General features: G+C 67.5%; 4 protein-coding genes across 4 annotated transcripts; 2 read left to right on the forward strand and 2 right to left on the reverse strand.

Annotated features, from left to right (window-relative positions):
• Positions 1-1960: 1960 nt before the first annotated feature.
• Positions 1961-3347, forward strand: LOC127020759 (mesoderm posterior protein 1-like). Its single transcript, XM_050903542.1, is given in 4 exon segments — positions 1961-2137; positions 2174-2872; positions 3286-3292; positions 3295-3347. Coding segments are annotated over 4 exon segments (936 nt in total).
• Positions 3348-5377: 2030 nt separating this feature from the next.
• LOC127020806 (putative gonadotropin-releasing hormone II receptor) lies at positions 5378-7712 on the forward strand. The gene is given in 6 exon segments (XM_050903611.1): positions 5378-5417; positions 6072-6158; positions 6161-6432; positions 6866-7070; positions 7259-7630; positions 7633-7712. Coding segments are annotated over 6 exon segments (1056 nt in total).
• Positions 7713-9158: 1446 nt separating this feature from the next.
• On the reverse strand, positions 9159-12056 carry TMED3 (transmembrane p24 trafficking protein 3). The gene is made up of 3 exons (XM_050903544.1): positions 11913-12056; positions 11146-11394; positions 9159-10549 (listed from the first exon to the last, which is right to left on the reverse strand). Exons 1-3 carry the CDS (start codon positions 12054-12056, stop codon positions 10313-10315), a joined length of 630 nt encoding a protein of 209 aa, XP_050759501.1. The 3' UTR covers positions 9159-10312.
• Positions 12057-14537: 2481 nt separating this feature from the next.
• Positions 14538-16133, reverse strand: ANKRD34C (ankyrin repeat domain 34C). Its single transcript, XM_050903608.1, has one exon. The coding sequence runs from the start codon at positions 16131-16133 to the stop codon at positions 14538-14540; it is 1596 nt and encodes a 531-aa protein (XP_050759565.1).
• Between the last annotated feature and the right edge of the window lie 116 nt (positions 16134-16249).

Below are 16249 nucleotides of genomic sequence, written 5' to 3' on the forward strand. Positions count from 1 at the left end.
GTTTTGTGCCATGTCTGCAGTGTCGGTGGGGAGGTGATGGCCAGTTCAGATGCCAATATCCTCATGGCGCCTGGCAGGTGGTGTGGGTGCCAGGAGCAGGGCTCGGCTGCAGGCTGGGCTGCAGGGGTGACACCTCGGGGTGCACGTGGCTCTGAGCAGCACCGGGGCTGGGTGCCATGGCATGCTTGGCGGCAGGAAGGGATGGCGGCAGGTCAGCGCCCCTTCCCTGCAGCCCCTGCACCGCTGGACGCCCAGGGCCCTGCGACATCCGCACAACAGGGCTTTGAAATGCTGGTGATGCCCCTGCCCAGGCTCCCCGCAGGGCTGGGGCACCCGGGGCTGCCACGGGGCTGAGCAGCATGCCCGCCTCTGGCGAGCACGGCGAGGACGGCAGGAGCACTCAGACGGTGGTGAGTGATAAGCAGGATTTATCTCGTCACCTCTGTGTCACGGCATTGCCACAGAAAACTGAACAAGCTTCATGTGACCCCTGGGAAACACGAGCCCGTGAGCAAGGAGATGCTGGCTCACCTGCCGTGTCACCAGCACTTCCCTGGCGAGGTGCCGGCCCTGCACCCCACTGCTGGCACTGGGCCCTGTGCCCAGATCCGTGCCCCATAGCTGGCCATGTGCCCGGCTCCATGCCCCACAACTGGCCCTGTGCCCAGCTCTGTGCCCCACAGCTGGCCCTGTGCCCGACTCCGTGCCCCACATCTGGCCCTGTGCCTGGCTCTGTGCCCCACATCTGGCCCTGTGCCCGGCTCTGTGCCCCACAGCTGGCCCTGTGCCCAGCTCCGTGCCCCACATCTGGCCCTGTGCCCCCTGCCCCGCTCTGTGCCTGATACCTGATATTGGGGGAGCCTGTGCACACCCGGTATGGGGGGGGTCCTGTGCCCACCGCCGTACCCCCGGGGCTGTGCACATTGCCGTGTGGCGGTCACGTAGCCCGAGGCACCGCGGGGCCGTGCTGCCGGGGGGGCCGTGCCGGTGCCGGTGCCGGTGCCCCGGCCCCCCCGCCCGCTCCCTGATGGCTTTTCCTTCCCGCGGCGGGGCCGGGTTTCCCTGGAAACCTTCGCACCCGCCGGCACCGACACCTGCGGGGCCTGGGAACGCGGCGGGGGGGCCCCTCCCAGCCCCGCCCCGCCCCGCCCGGGGAGCCCCCCCCTTCCCCCCCCCCCCCCCACTCCTCCGGGGGGTCACCGCGCCCGGGCCTCCCCTCCGCGGCACCCGCCGGCACTGGGCTGCGGCCGCGGCTCCGCGCCGGGGCTCAGCAGGCGGCTGGGCTCATTAGGGGCAGCGTGTGAAACGCCATTAGCGGGGGCTGCGGGGGACCTGACGCGGGAGGGAGGGCCGTGTGTCGTCGTCCGTCGTCCCCCCCCCCCCCCCCCGGTACCGGGCGCGGGGGTCGGTGTCCCGCAGAGCCACACTGGGCACCGGGGATGCCAGGCTGGGGCCAGGCTGCGTGGTGGGGGACATGGACACCCACAGAGATGGCACTGCTGCAGCTCGCACCCCACTGCAGACCCCCACTGCAGACCCCCACTGCAGACCCCACTGCAGATGCCCACTGCAGACCCCCACTGCAGACCCCCACTGCAGACCCCCACTGCAGACCCCACTGCAGACCCCGATGAAGGCCCTGCTACGAACCCCACTGCCAACCTCCTTGCGGACCCCACTGCAGACCTGTTACGGTCCCCACTACAGCCCCCGTGTGGGGCCCAAGCCCCATCCTCAGGACGGTGCGGGGGGGGTGAGGGCTGCCGGGGGGGCGAGCAGCACAGAGCAGCCTCACACCGCTGGGGTAAAATTCGTCACCCGCGTGTTCAAAGCCGGCTGCCCTCGGCCCCCCCCGGCCTTTGAAGTGCTGCTGATGCCGGCCACGAAGGTGACACTTCACACCTCTGGCCCCGCATAAAGCCAGGGCAGCCGAGGGACGCCGGCACACGGAACCACAGCCATGGCCCGCTCGGCAGCCCCTGGCCTCCCGCTCCCCGCCACCGCCCTGCTGCAGGACTGGGGCTGCTGCAGACCCCCGGACCCCGAGGGCTACAGCAGCAGCTCACCCGCACCCTCGCCCGACTCCTGCGGCCTCTCGTCCCCCGCTGCCGCCCAGGGACCCTGCCGCGGCCCCGCTGCCCCCCGCCTGCGGGGTGGTCCCGGGGGCAGGAAGGGGGTCCGGGGCCCAGGGCCGGGGGGCCCGCGGCAGAGCGCCAGCGAGCGGGAGAAGCTGCGGATGCGGCGGCTGGCGCAGGCGCTGCTGCGGCTGCGGCACTACCTGCCGCCCGCGCTGGCGCCCGCGGGGCAGAGCCTCACCAAGATCGAGACCCTGCGCCTCGCCATCCGCTACATCGCCCACCTCTCAGCCCTGCTGGGGCTCAGCGAGGAGGCGCTGGCCCGGCGGCGGGGGGCGGCCCCCCGGCACTGCCCCCTCTGCCCCCAGGGCCTGGGGTGCTGCCAGCCCCCAGACCCCCGCCTGCACCCACCGACCCCGGCCCCGCAGGATGCTTCGCCACCTGGCACTGTGGGCTGGGGGTCACCTCCCATGGTGGGGACCCCCCCGGAGCTGCACGGGGCTCCCGGCATGGGGACGGGAGCCTGGGGGTCGCCCCCCTATGGCCCTGCTGCGGGGACCCCCCCAGCGGTGCTTGGGGTTCCCGACATGGGGATGGGGGCCTGGGGGTCACCCCCCTGTGTCCCTGCAATGGGGACCCCCCAGGAGATGCACGGGGCTGTTGCCTCCAACGTGTCCTCCTGGCTGTCCCCTCCTCACTGTGCAGGGGCAGGGGCCCCCCCGGACCTCCCCAGCGACCCCCTCCTGGATGCGGGGCTGATGCTGCCGGAGTTCGTGGATGCAGGGACAGTCACCCAGGTACGTGTGCTGGCAGGGATCGGGGTGAGCGCAGGTGGCCCCCAGCATGGGGCTGGCATGGGGCTGGGCTCAACCCCCCCGGTGCACTCAGAGCCCCCTTGGCTTGGGGCAATGCAGGGACTGGTTTTGGGGTAACAACAGCCTTGTCTGGGGTTGGGAACAGAGAGGTGTCCCCCATCTTCCCTGCAGCGGGTGATGTGGATCCTCCTCAGTGCCACCCTCTCTCGTGTTTGTTGGGGTCCCATCAGCTGGGACAGACGTGAGGCTGTGATCCTGCTTGTCCCTGACTGGGAGCCCTCCTGGCGGGTGGGCTCTGTCAGTCCCCGTTCCTGCACCCCCCAAGACCCCGGCCCTGCCCTGGACCCCTGCCCTGGCTGGTCACTGTCTCACCCATCCTCTTCTGCTCCCCCCAGGACCTCTCCGCGACCTGCTCTCTCTCTTGGAGGCTCTGCTCCCGCCACAGCCCCAGGACTGACCCGGATGAGCCCTGGCTCCCTGGTGCCGGAGCACCCGGTGCCACGCGGCCCCACAACGCACCGTCTGGACACCTGCAGCTCAGGGGACGCATGTCCCCCCTTGGACAGCTGGGAGGTGGTGGGGATGAGCTGCCTCTTGTGTGAGCCTGGAGCTGTGCTGGATGGGCTGGGGCGGCTGCGACTGTACATAAATAAATCCTTGTGCCCCTCCGTATGTCACCGTGTGGCTGTTCCCACAGCAGGAGCTGGGCATGGGACGGGGTGCAGCATGTCCGGGCCACCGTGTTGGCTCCGGGAGTGGGTTTGGGGCTGGGAGAGGATGGCTGAGCTGGTGAAACTCCCGCTCTGCAGCAGGGCAGGCCACGGGCATCCCGCCAGGCGTGGGCAGGGGCTCCGGCACGGATCCAGTGCCGCCTTGCTGGGCTGCAGGGGCTGGGGACCGCGGCACGCAGCTGCGGGGCGGCTGGACAGCATCTGGGAAAGCAATTGCAGGGAGGTATCGGGAGAGACACCTCCTGCCCCGGGGTCTGTCCCCCGGCCGGGGAGGGGTGGGGGTCACCAGCACCCTCCGGATCTGGCCCTGGGGCTCGGTGCAAGCTGAGCATCGCCTGCCCCCCGTGCTGGTGCCTGTGAGAGCCCCACAGCGCAGGGTTACATGTGGGTATTTGGGGTCCAGCAACAGCGGAAGGGCTCGGGTGTGGGTCCGGGGCTGACCCGGTCGGGCTGGAGACCCCGCAGACGGAGGGGAGTGCGGGGGGCTGCAGATGGGGCCCCTCTGCCCCCCAGCCCCATCGGCGGCTCCCTGTGGGTGTGGGGGCCCACAGCCAGCCGGGGTCTGGAGAGTCCATTACAGGGACCGTGGTGGGGTCTGACAGCCGGGTGCTAATGCGCCGGGGGCCCTTCTCCGCCCACTCCGGGGGCTTTGGGGCAGGGGGTCTGCAGGGCTAATGAGCCCCACTTATCTGTGAAATGACTTGCTAATAATGTTAATTCCCTCTGCCAGGGGGGCGAAGCCTTTGAGATGCAAAGCAGCCCCCCTGCCCTCGCCCAGGTTGCAGCTCCCCCCGGCCAGGGCTCGAGGGACTTGGGGACACATTCTGGCCATGGGGACATGCTCCGGCCGTGGGGACAGCCACGGTCTGGGGGAGCAGCTGGCAGAGGCAGGGCTGGGAGAAGGGACCTGTGGGTCTCTGGGCCCCCCCAAATGATGCACCCCAAAGCGAGGAGCCTTTCTGCACCCTGATGCCCGGCCCTGGCAGCAGCAGTCCCAGCCCTGGGGAGGGCAGGCTGCAGCACCCACCCGGGCTGGGGGCTGAGGCAGGTCCTTCCCCCCGGGCTGGGGCATGCTCAGGCTGGGGGGCTCCCTCCCATGGCTGCGGGGTGTCTCCCTCTGCTCAGCTCCTTCCCCAGCTCCCTGGCCCCGCTGCCTTGGGCATCTACTGCCCTGCCCTGGGTGGGGGCTAACCCAGGAGGGTTTCCTGGGGCAGGCAGCCACACAAGGTGCCGAGCAGGGGTCACGCCAGCCCCATGCTGTTAGGATGGGATTTGGGGATGAGCCGGTGCAGTGGGAGTGGGCAGAGGGGGACAGAGCTGCCTGCCTGCGGGTGGAGGGTAGAGAGACTCAGATCTCAGGGCAGAGCTGTGTGTGCACGGGGACATGCATGTGTGCATCTGTGTGTGCATCAACAGGACTGTTCATTTGGGTCTCTGTGTGTGTGCGTGTGTGAGCACTGTGCACGCTTACGTGTCTGTGTGTGTGTGTGGGTGGCGCGGGGTGAAGGACCAAGCCGTTCCAAGCGGGCTGGCTACGTCAAGGAGCAACCTGAGCTACCAAGGGCATCCCACCGGCCGCCTGCTGAGTGTGGCCCAGCAGCAGGCGCGGAGGTGGCTGCAGGCACCAGCACGACAGCGGTACCTGCCCCGCTCCCCCTCTTTCCCTGGTCCCCGCCAGCTCGCTGCCACCAGGCACGGCACGGATGCAGGAGCCCTCGGCACGGAGACCCAGCAGCGCGTGAGCAGCGGCCCCAACATGGCCCAGCTGGGTGGTGCTGGGCAGGACACCCTGGCTGGAGGTGAGGTGGGTGGGGGAGCGGGGCGCCTTGTCCCCTGGGGGCTTTGGCATTAGGCTCGGAGGGTCTCCGTCCCCATGCAGGACCATGAGGGATGTGCTCCGGGGTGGGGGATGGATGGGCAGCAGGAATGGCCTGGGGTAGGCGGTGGGTTGGGGTCAGCTGAGACTGTCTCTCTCTGTCCTGCTTGGTGCCAAGGACCCCCCTAGCTCTGTGGGGTGTGGGGGGGCTCTGGGGGCTGCTGGGGGCTCTGGAGGAGCAGCAGGAATGCAGAGAGCAGCTGAAGATGCGAACGCAGTGAGCTGGGGTAGGGGTTGTGGTGCAGGCACTGTGGCCCTGCGCAGGGAGCAGGGCTCCAGGGGACGGGACCTCCTATGCCGAACGTGACCTGTCCCCCCCTGGAGACCCCACCCCAGGGCCCCCTCCAGGCAGGCTGCCGCTGCCTGTCTGCCTGTCGCGGCAGGAAGGGACTGTCCGGACCCGGACCCTGCAGTGGGGAATGCCAGCGCGGAGCCCCCCGGCAGCCTGCCCCCCCCGAGCGGGGCTGTGCCTGGAGCCCCCAGGCTGAGGGCGGCGAGGAGCCCCTGCGGCTGCCCACCTTCTCCCCCGCCGCCCAGGCCCGCGTGGCCGTCACCTTCGCCCTCTTCGCCCTCTCCGCCGGCTGCAACCTGGCGGTGCTGCGGGCGGCGGGGGGCCGGCGGGGCGGCCGGCACTCCCACATCCGCCTGCTGCTGCTGCATCTGGCGCCGCCGACCTGCTGGTGACGGTGGCGGTGATGCCGCTGGACGCCGTCTGGAACATCACGCTGCAGTGGCGGGCGGGCGACCTGGCCTGCCGCCTCCTCATGTACCTCCGGCTGCTGGCCATGTACGCCTCCGCCTTCGTCACCGTCGTCATCAGCCTGGACCGGCAGGCCGCCATCCTGCGCCCGCTGGCCATCACCCACGCCCGGAGGAGGAACCGCATCATGCTCTACGTCGCCTGGCTCCTCAGCGCGGGGCTCTCAGTGCCGCAGGTACCCGTCCCCAGGGCTCCTCTCTGGCCCCATGCCCCACGGCAGACGCCTGCTCGGCCCCTGGGCCAGCTCCCAGCGTGCCCGGCTATGCCGGCTGGAGTTGCTCCCAGGGCTGGTGCTGCCGTGGGATGGGGATGGAGAAAGCTTGGAGGAGAGGCAGCCGAGCCGGGCAGCAAAGGAGGGGCTGTGGCAGCGTGCCCCCTCCACCCAGCTCTGCCCCCCTCCCCACTGTGTGCCCCGCCCCCCGGGAATGGGGAGTGGAGCTGGCGCAGGGGCGACTGCGGGTCCTGCTCCCACGGGCAGGGTCTGACCCTGTGGCTCCAGTGGTCCCTGGCTGGGGACCCTGATGCCCTGCCTTCGGGAGGCACGGAGCCCCCGTCGCCCCGCGGCCCTGGGGAGGGTGGCCACTGTCCCACCTCTGCTCTGCCTCCAGCTGTTCCTCTTCCGCACGGTCACCCTTCGCCCCCCGCACAACTTCACCCAGTGCACCACGCGGGGCAGCTTCCCCCAGCCCTGGCATGAGACCCTCTACAACATGCTCGGCTTCGCCTGCCTCTTCCTGCTGCCGCTGCTCATCATGGTCTGCTGCTACGCACGCATCCTCCTGGAGATCTCCCGGCGCATGGGCTCCAGCCTCTGTGAGTGCACGGGCACCGGGCTGCCATGTCCCCATGCCTGGGGGGCTTTGCAGAGACCCTGGGCAGGGGAAGCAGGGGGGAGCCCTGGCCAGGGCTGTGCGCAGACCCCCTGGCCCTCCCTTGGCGTGTGGGGTCCCTGTCCCGTCCAGGCAGCTAAGCGTCCCTTGCTCACGGGTCATGCCCCCCAGTCTCCTCCCGGGACATGTCGCTGCGGTGCTCCAGGAACAACATCCCGCGGGCACGGCTGCGCATGCTGAAGATGAGCCTGGTCATCGTCTCCTCCTTCATCCTCTGCTGGACCCCTTACTACCTGCTGGGGCTGTGGTACTGGTTCTGCCCACGGGCCATGGAGAAGAAGGTCTCACCGGCCCTCACCCACATCCTCTTCATCTTTGGCCTCTTCAATGCGTGCCTGGACCCCATCACCTACGGGCTCTTCACCATCCCCTTTCAGAGGGGCTGGGGCTGCCCTTGTGGGCACGGCCCCGAGCCCCAGCCGCCCTCCCCAGCCACCGGCTCCTTCCGCTGCTCGGCCTCCTCCCTGCCGCCCAAGCGGGGTGTCCCGGGGTGCGGGGGCAGCGGGTGCCCACTGGGCTGGGGCTGCCTGCTGGGGCCAGCTCCTGCCAGAGCAGCTCCCTGTGAGACGGGCACGGCCCTACGCCCACGGGGACGCTCAGGGGTGCTCAGCGGGCACCGAGGCTGTGGGCAGGAGGGGACCGGGAGCAGGACAGCGAGGGCAGGATGGGTCTGGTGGGGATGGGGTCACTGCCGCTCTTTTCCCGTGCCCCAAAGCACCTCTGCAGGCGGCGGGACTGGTGTGGGTACTCCCCGGTCCCCTCTCCCCTCCCTGCGCCTGCCAAGCCCTGCACAACTGCTGAAGCAGAGCCCAGCACAGCAATAAAGTGTCCCGTGGACACCTCCGGTGCTGCCTGTGTCCCCAGCCATGAGCTGGACTGGGGCTGGGGTCCCCAGAGCCAGCGCTGCTGGGGACGGGCTGGGTGGGAGCCCCAACCCACTGGCCCCAGGGGTGGCTGGTCTGGAGCCGGTCCTGGCTGCTCGTGTCCCTGCCGTGGGGTGCTCCCACAGTCCCCAGGGAGGTGCAGATCCAAGCTGCCGAGCTGGCAGCAGTCCCAGGGTGCCACGCTGCCTGCAGCAGCCTTGCACCCGCCAGCGGCTCCGCTCGAAACGGGAGCTCTTGGCTCCTGCCGAAGGTCGTTGCGAGGCACGGGGGCCCGGCTGCTCCCGGCTGCGCAGCAACTGCCCCAAGGCCAGCGCTGCTGTGGGAGCTGGTGCAGCCGGCGGGCCGGGAGAGGCTGGGGAGGTGGGAAGGGGGCTGCAGCCCCAGGGCTCTAGCAGGGGCTGTGGGTGCCTGGGCCCCTCGCTCCCCCCCTGCACCCCAGAGCAGCCAGTCTGAGCCCTGCCCATGGCACCAGGAGCAATGCTGGGGCTGAGGGATAGCTCATGGCATCCCCCCGGCCTCGGGGAAGGGTGACCGGCAGAGCTGGGGTTTGCCAGAGCCAGGACTGGAGCAAGAGGCCGACTCCAGACAGCGTCTGTCCGGGGCTCCCTGCTTTGCTGCGGTGGGTCGCTGGGCTCCCTCGCCCCCTTTGGTTCCCGCTGCCAGGGGGGGACCCAGACCTAGGGATTTGCCCGTAGCCCTGGGGAAGCCCCCACTGACAGCGTGGTCTCATGCATGAGCTGGCCACGTCAACGGGGGGACGGCTGGGAGAGCTGCTCCTACTAAGGGGGTCTCCCTGGCTCTAGCATCTGGTCCTGCGCCGGGAGCACGCTCAGCTGGTGCGTGGCAGGGCTGCAGGCAGGCAGGCAGGCAGGCAGCAGGGGAGGGCTGCGGTAACTGGCTGCACCAAAACGTTTCCTCTTGGACAGGGGTCTGCCGAGGGCCAGGGGGGAGACAGGCATCACTTGTCATGTGCCAAGCCTGTCTCTGGAGCACTGGGGGGGGAAGAGTGCCCAACAAGGCAGGAACAGGCAGGGCCTGTTGCAGGCAGGGACCGCCAGCTCGGCAGCGGCCATGGCTGTACCTGGCTGTCCATCCTGGGAGCGGTGCCCAATAACGGCAGCGTGAACCACGGTCGCAGGGGTTTATTACGAAGTGGCAAAAAGTAAAATGCCAGTGGTGCTGCTCCAGCTCCAGAGGAGTGATCCTGCGCCTGCTCGAGGGCTGGCGGCAGTGGCCGGCTCGCTGGTCTCCCCAGGGCTCTCGCACAGGGTGGTGTCCCAAGGGCTCTCGCGGGGGTCTCTGTTTTGTGGGGCTCCAGGGAACGGGGCCGCAGTTCCAGGGGCGCGGGGGGGTCACGCTGCTGCTGGGGCAGGGATGGGGCTTCCTCGGCACAGGTGGGGCAGAGCTGTGCCCGCTCCCGCTGTCTGCTGGGCACGGCGGGATGCGCGGGGGGCCAAGCCCCAGGGGTGGACTCGTGCAAGTATGAAAATACCATCTTGTACGGGGCATGCCACTTGCTCCTGTGGCAGAGAGGGGCCTGGGAAATGCTTCGCTGTGAGGACAGGGGCTTGCAAAGCAATAGAAGACACCAAGCAAAAAGCTCCTGCTGAAACCTCGCCTCCGTTTTTGAGCCAGCGGCTCCTGGGATGCTGCTGTCGGCTTTGGCCCTGCCTGTGGGAGCACCCCAGGGAAAAAAGGGGAGCTGTGCTCACCCCTCCTCTGCCTGCAGGCACAGAGCCCGCAGGGCAGCTCTCCTCTGGGCTAACAGCACTTGGCTTGGGGCAGTAGCACTCGGGAGGTGGGTGCTGGGTGGGTCAGTGCTGCCCCGTCCCCTCGCCAGCCTGGGCAGAGCTCCCTGCCCCGGTGGGTGTGCGTGGGCAGCACGTGGCCTTGCTGGATGCCGGGCTGCACCTTGCAGTCACATTGGGCCCTGAAGGTGCACCAGGCATCGGACGAGGGGCCAGAGTGTTGATGCCAAACCACAGCACGCCCACCCGCTTCCCCGGTGGAGCTGGCGAGTGGGGACAGACCGGCCGGGCGAGGGGACGGGGCTGCAGGGCAGGTGATGGCAAAGTGGGAGGTGACGCTGGGGGGATTGGTTGGGGGATGCCTGTGCTTGGGTGACCATTTTCCACCTGGCTCAGCAGCATCACATCATCCCCTGCTCCCCCCCGCCACCTCCCCACGGCAGCACCTTATGAAAAACAGAGGTAAAGCGTGACCCAGGAGAACGCTGCCTGCCCGCTCCCCACCGCAGTTCGGGCACAGAACGGCTGCGGCTCTAGGTGCTGGCCCCGCCGCTGCCAGGTCTCTTCTCGGTGAAGAAGCTTTTGAGCAGCATCACTTGCCCAATGCTGACCACAAAGAGGATGAGGGTTTCCCCAACCGACCAGTACGAGACCCGGCCGTTGAGGTCTTCGGCTCTGCTCCGGTCCTGCGCTTCCCGCAGGCGGTAGTGAGTCTGGGAGTCGATCACCGTGTTCAGAGCCTCATGGATGGTGACGCAGGCCGACTCCATCTAGGGAGACAAGCACACTCCATTGCTCACACTCCACTGTAGCACAGCTCGGGCCCGGTGCTCACGGCCAAGGGAGCTGAGGATGGTGCTGGGGCACCCAAGAGCAGGACAGCAGCGCCCTGTGCTGCTGGGTCTCTGCTGGCCCCGACCCAAGAGCAGTTCTGCTCAAAGGGGCAATGCTGGAGACTGGCTGGTGGAGGGAGCCTGCTGTGAGCACTGGGGCACAACTGAGAGCCCTGCCGAGGCGCTGGGGGCCAAGGGCAGGGTCTGGATCCCAGCCCAGGGCGCAGCCATCCCTGCGGGCTCATGCCAAGGGACGGAAAAGCCTTGCTGCACTTCCTTTGTGCGGGATGGAAACTGGGTGCTCAAGCTGGGGGAGGTTCAGAGCCAGAGCAGCCCCCCCCGTCCCTCTCTGCCTGCGCCGCTGGGAGGAGGACGTGGCCTGCACATGGCGGGGCGGTTGGCTGGTGGTTGGCACTTCTGCATTCAGCAGAGGGGAAGGGGACGAGCCCCCAACCGCCATCCCGTGGGGCCGCTTGGCCGCAAGCGGGAGCTGCGGCAGGACCTTCCTCCCGCGGCAGCGTGCCGTGACCCACCTGTGTCAGGGCGGTGACGCGGTTGCTCATGTCGGGCAGGATCGGTGGCTCGTCCCCCACCTGGAAGTCGAAGTAGATGGTTTTGTGGGAGAAGGTGGAGAACTCGTTGCTGAAGCAGAAGGTGTAGACGCCCTTGACTTCGGTGCGGTGTGGGAAGCTGTCGTACTGCTTCTTGGTCTCCTTGTAGATCGTCCTGCCATTGGGGTCCTCTACGTAGCAGTCCACGTCGTAGTGTCCCCCGGTGATCACCTGCACAGGGAGACGCAGGCAGCACCTGCCGAACCACGTGGCGAGAGCCTCCTGCCCGGAGGGAGCAGCTCTGCCCGGCCCCATGCCTGTGTGCACAGCCATGCCCTCAGTGAGCAGGCACCATGCCCATGGCTGCCCGCCATGGGACGGGGGCCCAGGCTGGGGGAGCCCCCGGGGAAGCCATGCCCCATGGTGCCTGCAGCTCAGGTAGGGTGCCGGGACAGGGGGACAGCCGTGATGGCTGGGTCAGGGGCTCCCGTGGGCATACCCCAGTACTGGCTCTGAGGTGGGCACTGCCGGGCACGGGGCCAGGGCTGGGAACGTCTCCCAGTGCAGCACGGGGGGGATCTGAGGGGGGGGGGGGGTGCACGGGAGAGGTGCAACTGCAGCCCTGCCTGGGCCTCCGCGGGGCAGGGGGTGCGGGTGTTCGGGCAAGGCACGGGCAGGGGCACGGGGCCGGGGGTTCGGTCAGAGGGCGACGGGCACAAGCAGGGGCAGGGGTGCGGGCAGGGCAGTACCTGGTAGTCCAGCGTGAACTTGAGGCCGCGCTCCAGCTCCTGGTGGAAGCACTGCTTGTCGCTGTCGGGCAGCTCGAAGGTCAGCTCGGTGCCGCCGGCCCGCAGGGCGCACAGCAGCGGCAGCAGCAACAGCAGCGCCCGCATCCCGCCCCGCATCCCGGCCCCGCTCCCGCTCCCGCTCAGGCCCCGCCCCGCCTGACGTGGCGCCCGCCCGGCACCGGCACCGGCGGCGCTTCCGCTGGGGGCGGCTCCGGGCTGCGGCACCTCCCTGCCGCCGTCCCCCCGTCCCCCCGTCCCCCGTGTCCCCCCGTCCCCCGTCCCGCCGTAGCGGAGGCTGGCCGGTGCCGCGGCACCCCACGTCAGCGGCTCTGCGGCCAACGCTGAGCTCTTTATTAATGCAGCGATAATATCAAAATTCTACGCCGCCGCGTGACGTCATCCCCCCGCACCTGCCTGCGTACACCTACGCGCTTCAATAAACGCACCGAAGCATTCCCGGCTCCGACGGGCAGGAGGCGGGAAGCTCCTCGCAGGTGACCCGCGTCCTGCAGGCACCCCATCTCTGAGCGCCGGCTAAAGGCGGCAAATGTTGCTTAAAAAAAAGGACAAACGCAAAAATACCGGAATATCTAGAAACGAACGGAAGAGGTGAGCTACGGGATTTAAAATTGCACGCCCTAAAATGTAAGACAAGCGTCACTGTTACGGGGAGAATATGCCTGAAATTCAATCTATAAGACATTTGACCCACAGAGAGTATAATCTTTAAGGCTGTAAAAATATAAGCCCACCTTTGCTCCAAATAGCATATTTAAATCTCAAATGCACTTTCAGAGAACGTTCCTGTGCAGTTAAAACCAAAATGCGGCGCTGCTTTGTGCAGGAACTGCGAAGTTTCGCAACAGCCTGGAGAAAGACAGCCAATGCCCTGGGCAAGGAACCGGCTCGTCGCCAGCAGTTTCGGAAGGACAGACGGAAGCGTGTGCTGGGCTGATTGAGGCAAGGGCAGAATCCGACATCGGCCCCGGCGGGGTGAGACTGCTGCCACTTGCTTGTCAAAGCGACGCTGCCTGCGCAGTGGGCGTCAGGACATGTGCAACTTCATTGAATAAACCCACGGGAGTTGTTCTCGCTTGGCCTCGTACGAGTGGCACAATGTCCGGGGTAGGGAGCAGATCCGAAACGCCCGCCAAGTCAGCAGCACAGGGCCGTGGGCTGTTTCCTCGTTGCAGCCAGCTCCATGCGGCGGGTTTGGCTGAGACTGACGGCAGCTACGGCACGGATCCGGCCCATGGTCCCAACTAAGCGCGGGGTGAGGAGTGCTCCCCACCGCCGGCCGGTGCCTGGCTGAGGCTGGGGCCGTGCGGGTCGGGGTGGGAGGGGGCCAGCGGTGCACGGTCTCGCTGCCCCGATGCTGCAAGGCTGCCACGTGCTGCTGGTGCGGGCTCAGTCCCACGGCGGGGTGCTGCACAGCCCCGTCTGCAGGGCTGGGCACCCGGGTCCCTGTGCGCCGGGAAGGAATCGCAGTCGCACCCCCACCTCCAGCCATGCAGACGCGTTTGCTGGCTCGGGCTCATGCTGCATCAGGACGGTGCTGTGCAGAGAGCCGCTGCAGACACCAACGCCACGCGGACCCATCCTGCGGCTGCCCCCTCCTCCTGCCTGCAGGCAGCCGCCCACCCTCACTCAGCTCTGCTTCGGCCCAGAGGACTGTTGTTGCAGCGGGGTCAGCAGGAGAGAGGGTCCTGGCTGCGGTGCTGTGCCTGCAGCTTTCCCCAGCTGGGACGAACGCCTGACGCTCACCACATGCCATCCTTGGCAACTTGGCATCCTTGCTCCCCCATCCTTGGCAGAAGCTTCCCACGCAGACAAGCTGGGAGCGCTCCCCGCCCAGGAATTCAGTGCTTGGAGTTGCTCAGTGTGGTGGGAAATGCCCCTGAACCTTGGTCGCTTCAGAGACAGAGACAAATCCGTTCCCGATCCAGGCCCACTGAAGGCACCGGGCTGCAGCAGTAATGGGGTTAGCTCAGCCTCTGGAGTTTCAAAGTGCTTGGAAATCTCTGAGGTGGAGAATTGTCTCCCTCTCCCGCACAGTGAGGGTACCAATACATTCAATTGCTAGGGAGGGGTATTTCTGCTCTTCCAACCTTGCGCAGCATTAAGCTCCTTTCCTTCCTGGTAGGCACTTCACAAACACATCAGCCCCACAGCTCACTGGTGTGGGGCTCCAGACGGGTTTCTCTGTCGGAACGAGCCGGATGGAAGAAAAGCGGATTGTAAATAATGAGGAATAAGTGAACTGCAGGCAGGAGCCTTCATGCGAAGCCTGACGATCTCAGATGCTCTGAGATCGATCTCTCAGGTAGTGGCTCCTGGGGAAAGGTCCAGAAGTGAATGAAGAGTACAAGAGAGACTTCAGCTGGTTGGGCTGGATGCCTGGGCTCTCCTTACAGCTCTGGCAAGCAGGAGCAGGAACCTCCCGATTCAGCCCCCGGGCACAGGCCTGACCCCCGTGGCCGCCAGCGCTTCCCTGGGGCCGAGCGACCGCTCTGTGCGGGAACCATCACATTTCTGCAGGGACAGCACTGGTTTGGCAACCCTCCTGGGAAGCAAATGGTGACACGGCTACTGGGCCACTATTTCCTCAAAATCGGAGAGCTGCCGCATCTGCTCCGCTTGCATGGAGTGTCTCCGGAGAAGCTTCCTTTTGGCTCTCAAGTCGCCCCGTCTGGGCGAGCTGGGAGCGATGGGTACCAGGGACTTCAAGCCAGCAGCAAGCGGAGAGGAGGTTTTGCTGTTGGAACCGATGTCGGGGATCGGGGGGTTGGGGTTCACGTTCAGGGGGGGCAGATATCCCGGCCTTGTGTGGGAGATGTGGTCCAGCAGCAGGGTCCCAGACCCTCGCCTCTCTAGCAGGCTGGGCGGTCGGCGCCGGACAGTCCCGGGCGATGTGCCGGCGATGCTGTCCAGAGACTCCCGCGAGCCGTCCAGCAAGGCCAGGTGGGACCCGCTGAGCTTCCTCCTCTCCGACGGCACCTTCCCCGCCTCGGCCGAGCCAGGGACGCCGGAGAGCTGGGGGTCGCAGTCGTAGTGCTCGGCACTCAGCCTCCGCCAGTGCAGCGCGTCCATCACCGCAGCCGAGCCGGCGGCAGCGGAGCCGACGCTCTCCGGCTCTTCAGGGACCGTGCTCCTTCGGGGCAGGCGCTGGTGGGTGGCCTGGCTCTTCTCGTAGGCTGCTTTCCTCGCCAGCGGCCCAGGGGCTGGCGTCGTCCTCAGAGCCTGCTCGTCTACCGGGGGGAAGAGAGCGGGGTCCTTGCTCTTGCTGCTGCCGCTCCAGGCGAGGGGAGCCTTTTTGGAGAGCGAGAGGTCGCCGATGCCCGTGATCACCTCGTCGTCCGCGCAGACCCGCATGTCGTCGCGGTGCGCGGAGGCTGCCAGCACCGAGGGCGCGACCAGACCCCACGGCTCTGACCGCAGCCGCTTCAGCTGGGGCAGGCGGGCTCTCCTGCCCGCGCCAGTTCTCCGGCCCGGGGAGGGGGGATCATCGGCAGCCCTGGCAGAGGGGCTGTCCCTGAGGTGCGACGGGTGCGGACTGAAGATGCTGCTGTCCTTCTCAGTGGGGGAAGGTGCCGAGATGGGAGTTTTGAGGTGGGCGCTGGAGGGTGCTGTGCACGCCTCGGGGGGGGCCCTCTCCTTGAACTCCAGCGAGGGGGGAACGTTCAGGTACTGCTTGGTGGTCTTGGTGCCAGAGGCCGATTTGTCCATGGTGATAATGATCACCTCCTTCCCTTTGGCTTTGCAGGCGTTCAGGAGGTGCTGCAGCACGTCCTTGTCGTCGGCGTTGATGGCGTGGACCAGAGCTGACGCTCCCGAGTGGTCCTCCAGGCTGGGGTCTGCCCCATTCTCCAGCAGCAGGGACACCACGTCCCCACCGGCGCCACGGATGCAGGCGTGCATGAGGGCTGTTTTCCCAGACTTGTCCTGGATGTTGGGGTCAGCTCTGTTGTCCAGCAGGTACTTCACCATCTTGGCCTTGTTAATGCTCTGCTGGTCGACGTGCTTGGTGATGCAGGCCACCATCAGGGCAGTCTCCCCTTTCTCATTGCTCTCGTTGATGTAAGCCCCCCCTTCCAGCAGCAGCCGGGTCAGCCGGAGCCGGCCGAGCCACACTGCCTTCAGGAGGGAGTTCCCCCCCATCTCCAGCTCCGTCACCTCATCCATGGCACCGGCCACTGCTTACTGGTGGGTGAAGACAGTGTCGGCTGGCAGCTGTGGAAGGAACCGTGAAGGAGAGGTGAGGCTTGGTCCTCAGCCCTGGCTCTCACCTCTGCCCTGCC

Source organism: Gymnogyps californianus, chromosome 11 (assembly GCF_018139145.2).
Source record: "Gymnogyps californianus isolate 813 chromosome 11, ASM1813914v2, whole genome shotgun sequence".
Taxonomy (NCBI): Eukaryota; Metazoa; Chordata; class Aves; order Accipitriformes; family Cathartidae; genus Gymnogyps; species Gymnogyps californianus.

What these genes read in the sequence shown, in the direction of transcription:
- TMED3 (XM_050903544.1), bottom strand. Translation starts at nt 12,056, where the DNA reads ATGCGGGCGCTGCTGTTGCTGCTGCCGCTGCTGTGCGCCCTGCGGGCC. An exon ending in AGTTCACGCTGGACTACCAG is followed by an intron (nt 11,395 to 11,912) that starts GTACTGCCCTGC and finishes CTCCCTGTGCAG; the next exon opens with GTGATCACCGGGGGACACTA. An exon ending in GCGTCACCGCCCTGACACAG is followed by an intron (nt 10,550 to 11,145) that starts GTGGGTCACGGC and finishes TTGTCTCCCTAG; the next exon opens with ATGGAGTCGGCCTGCGTCAC.
- ANKRD34C (XM_050903608.1), bottom strand. Translation starts at nt 16,133, where the DNA reads ATGGATGAGGTGACGGAGCTGGAGATGGGGGGGAACTCCCTCCTGAAG.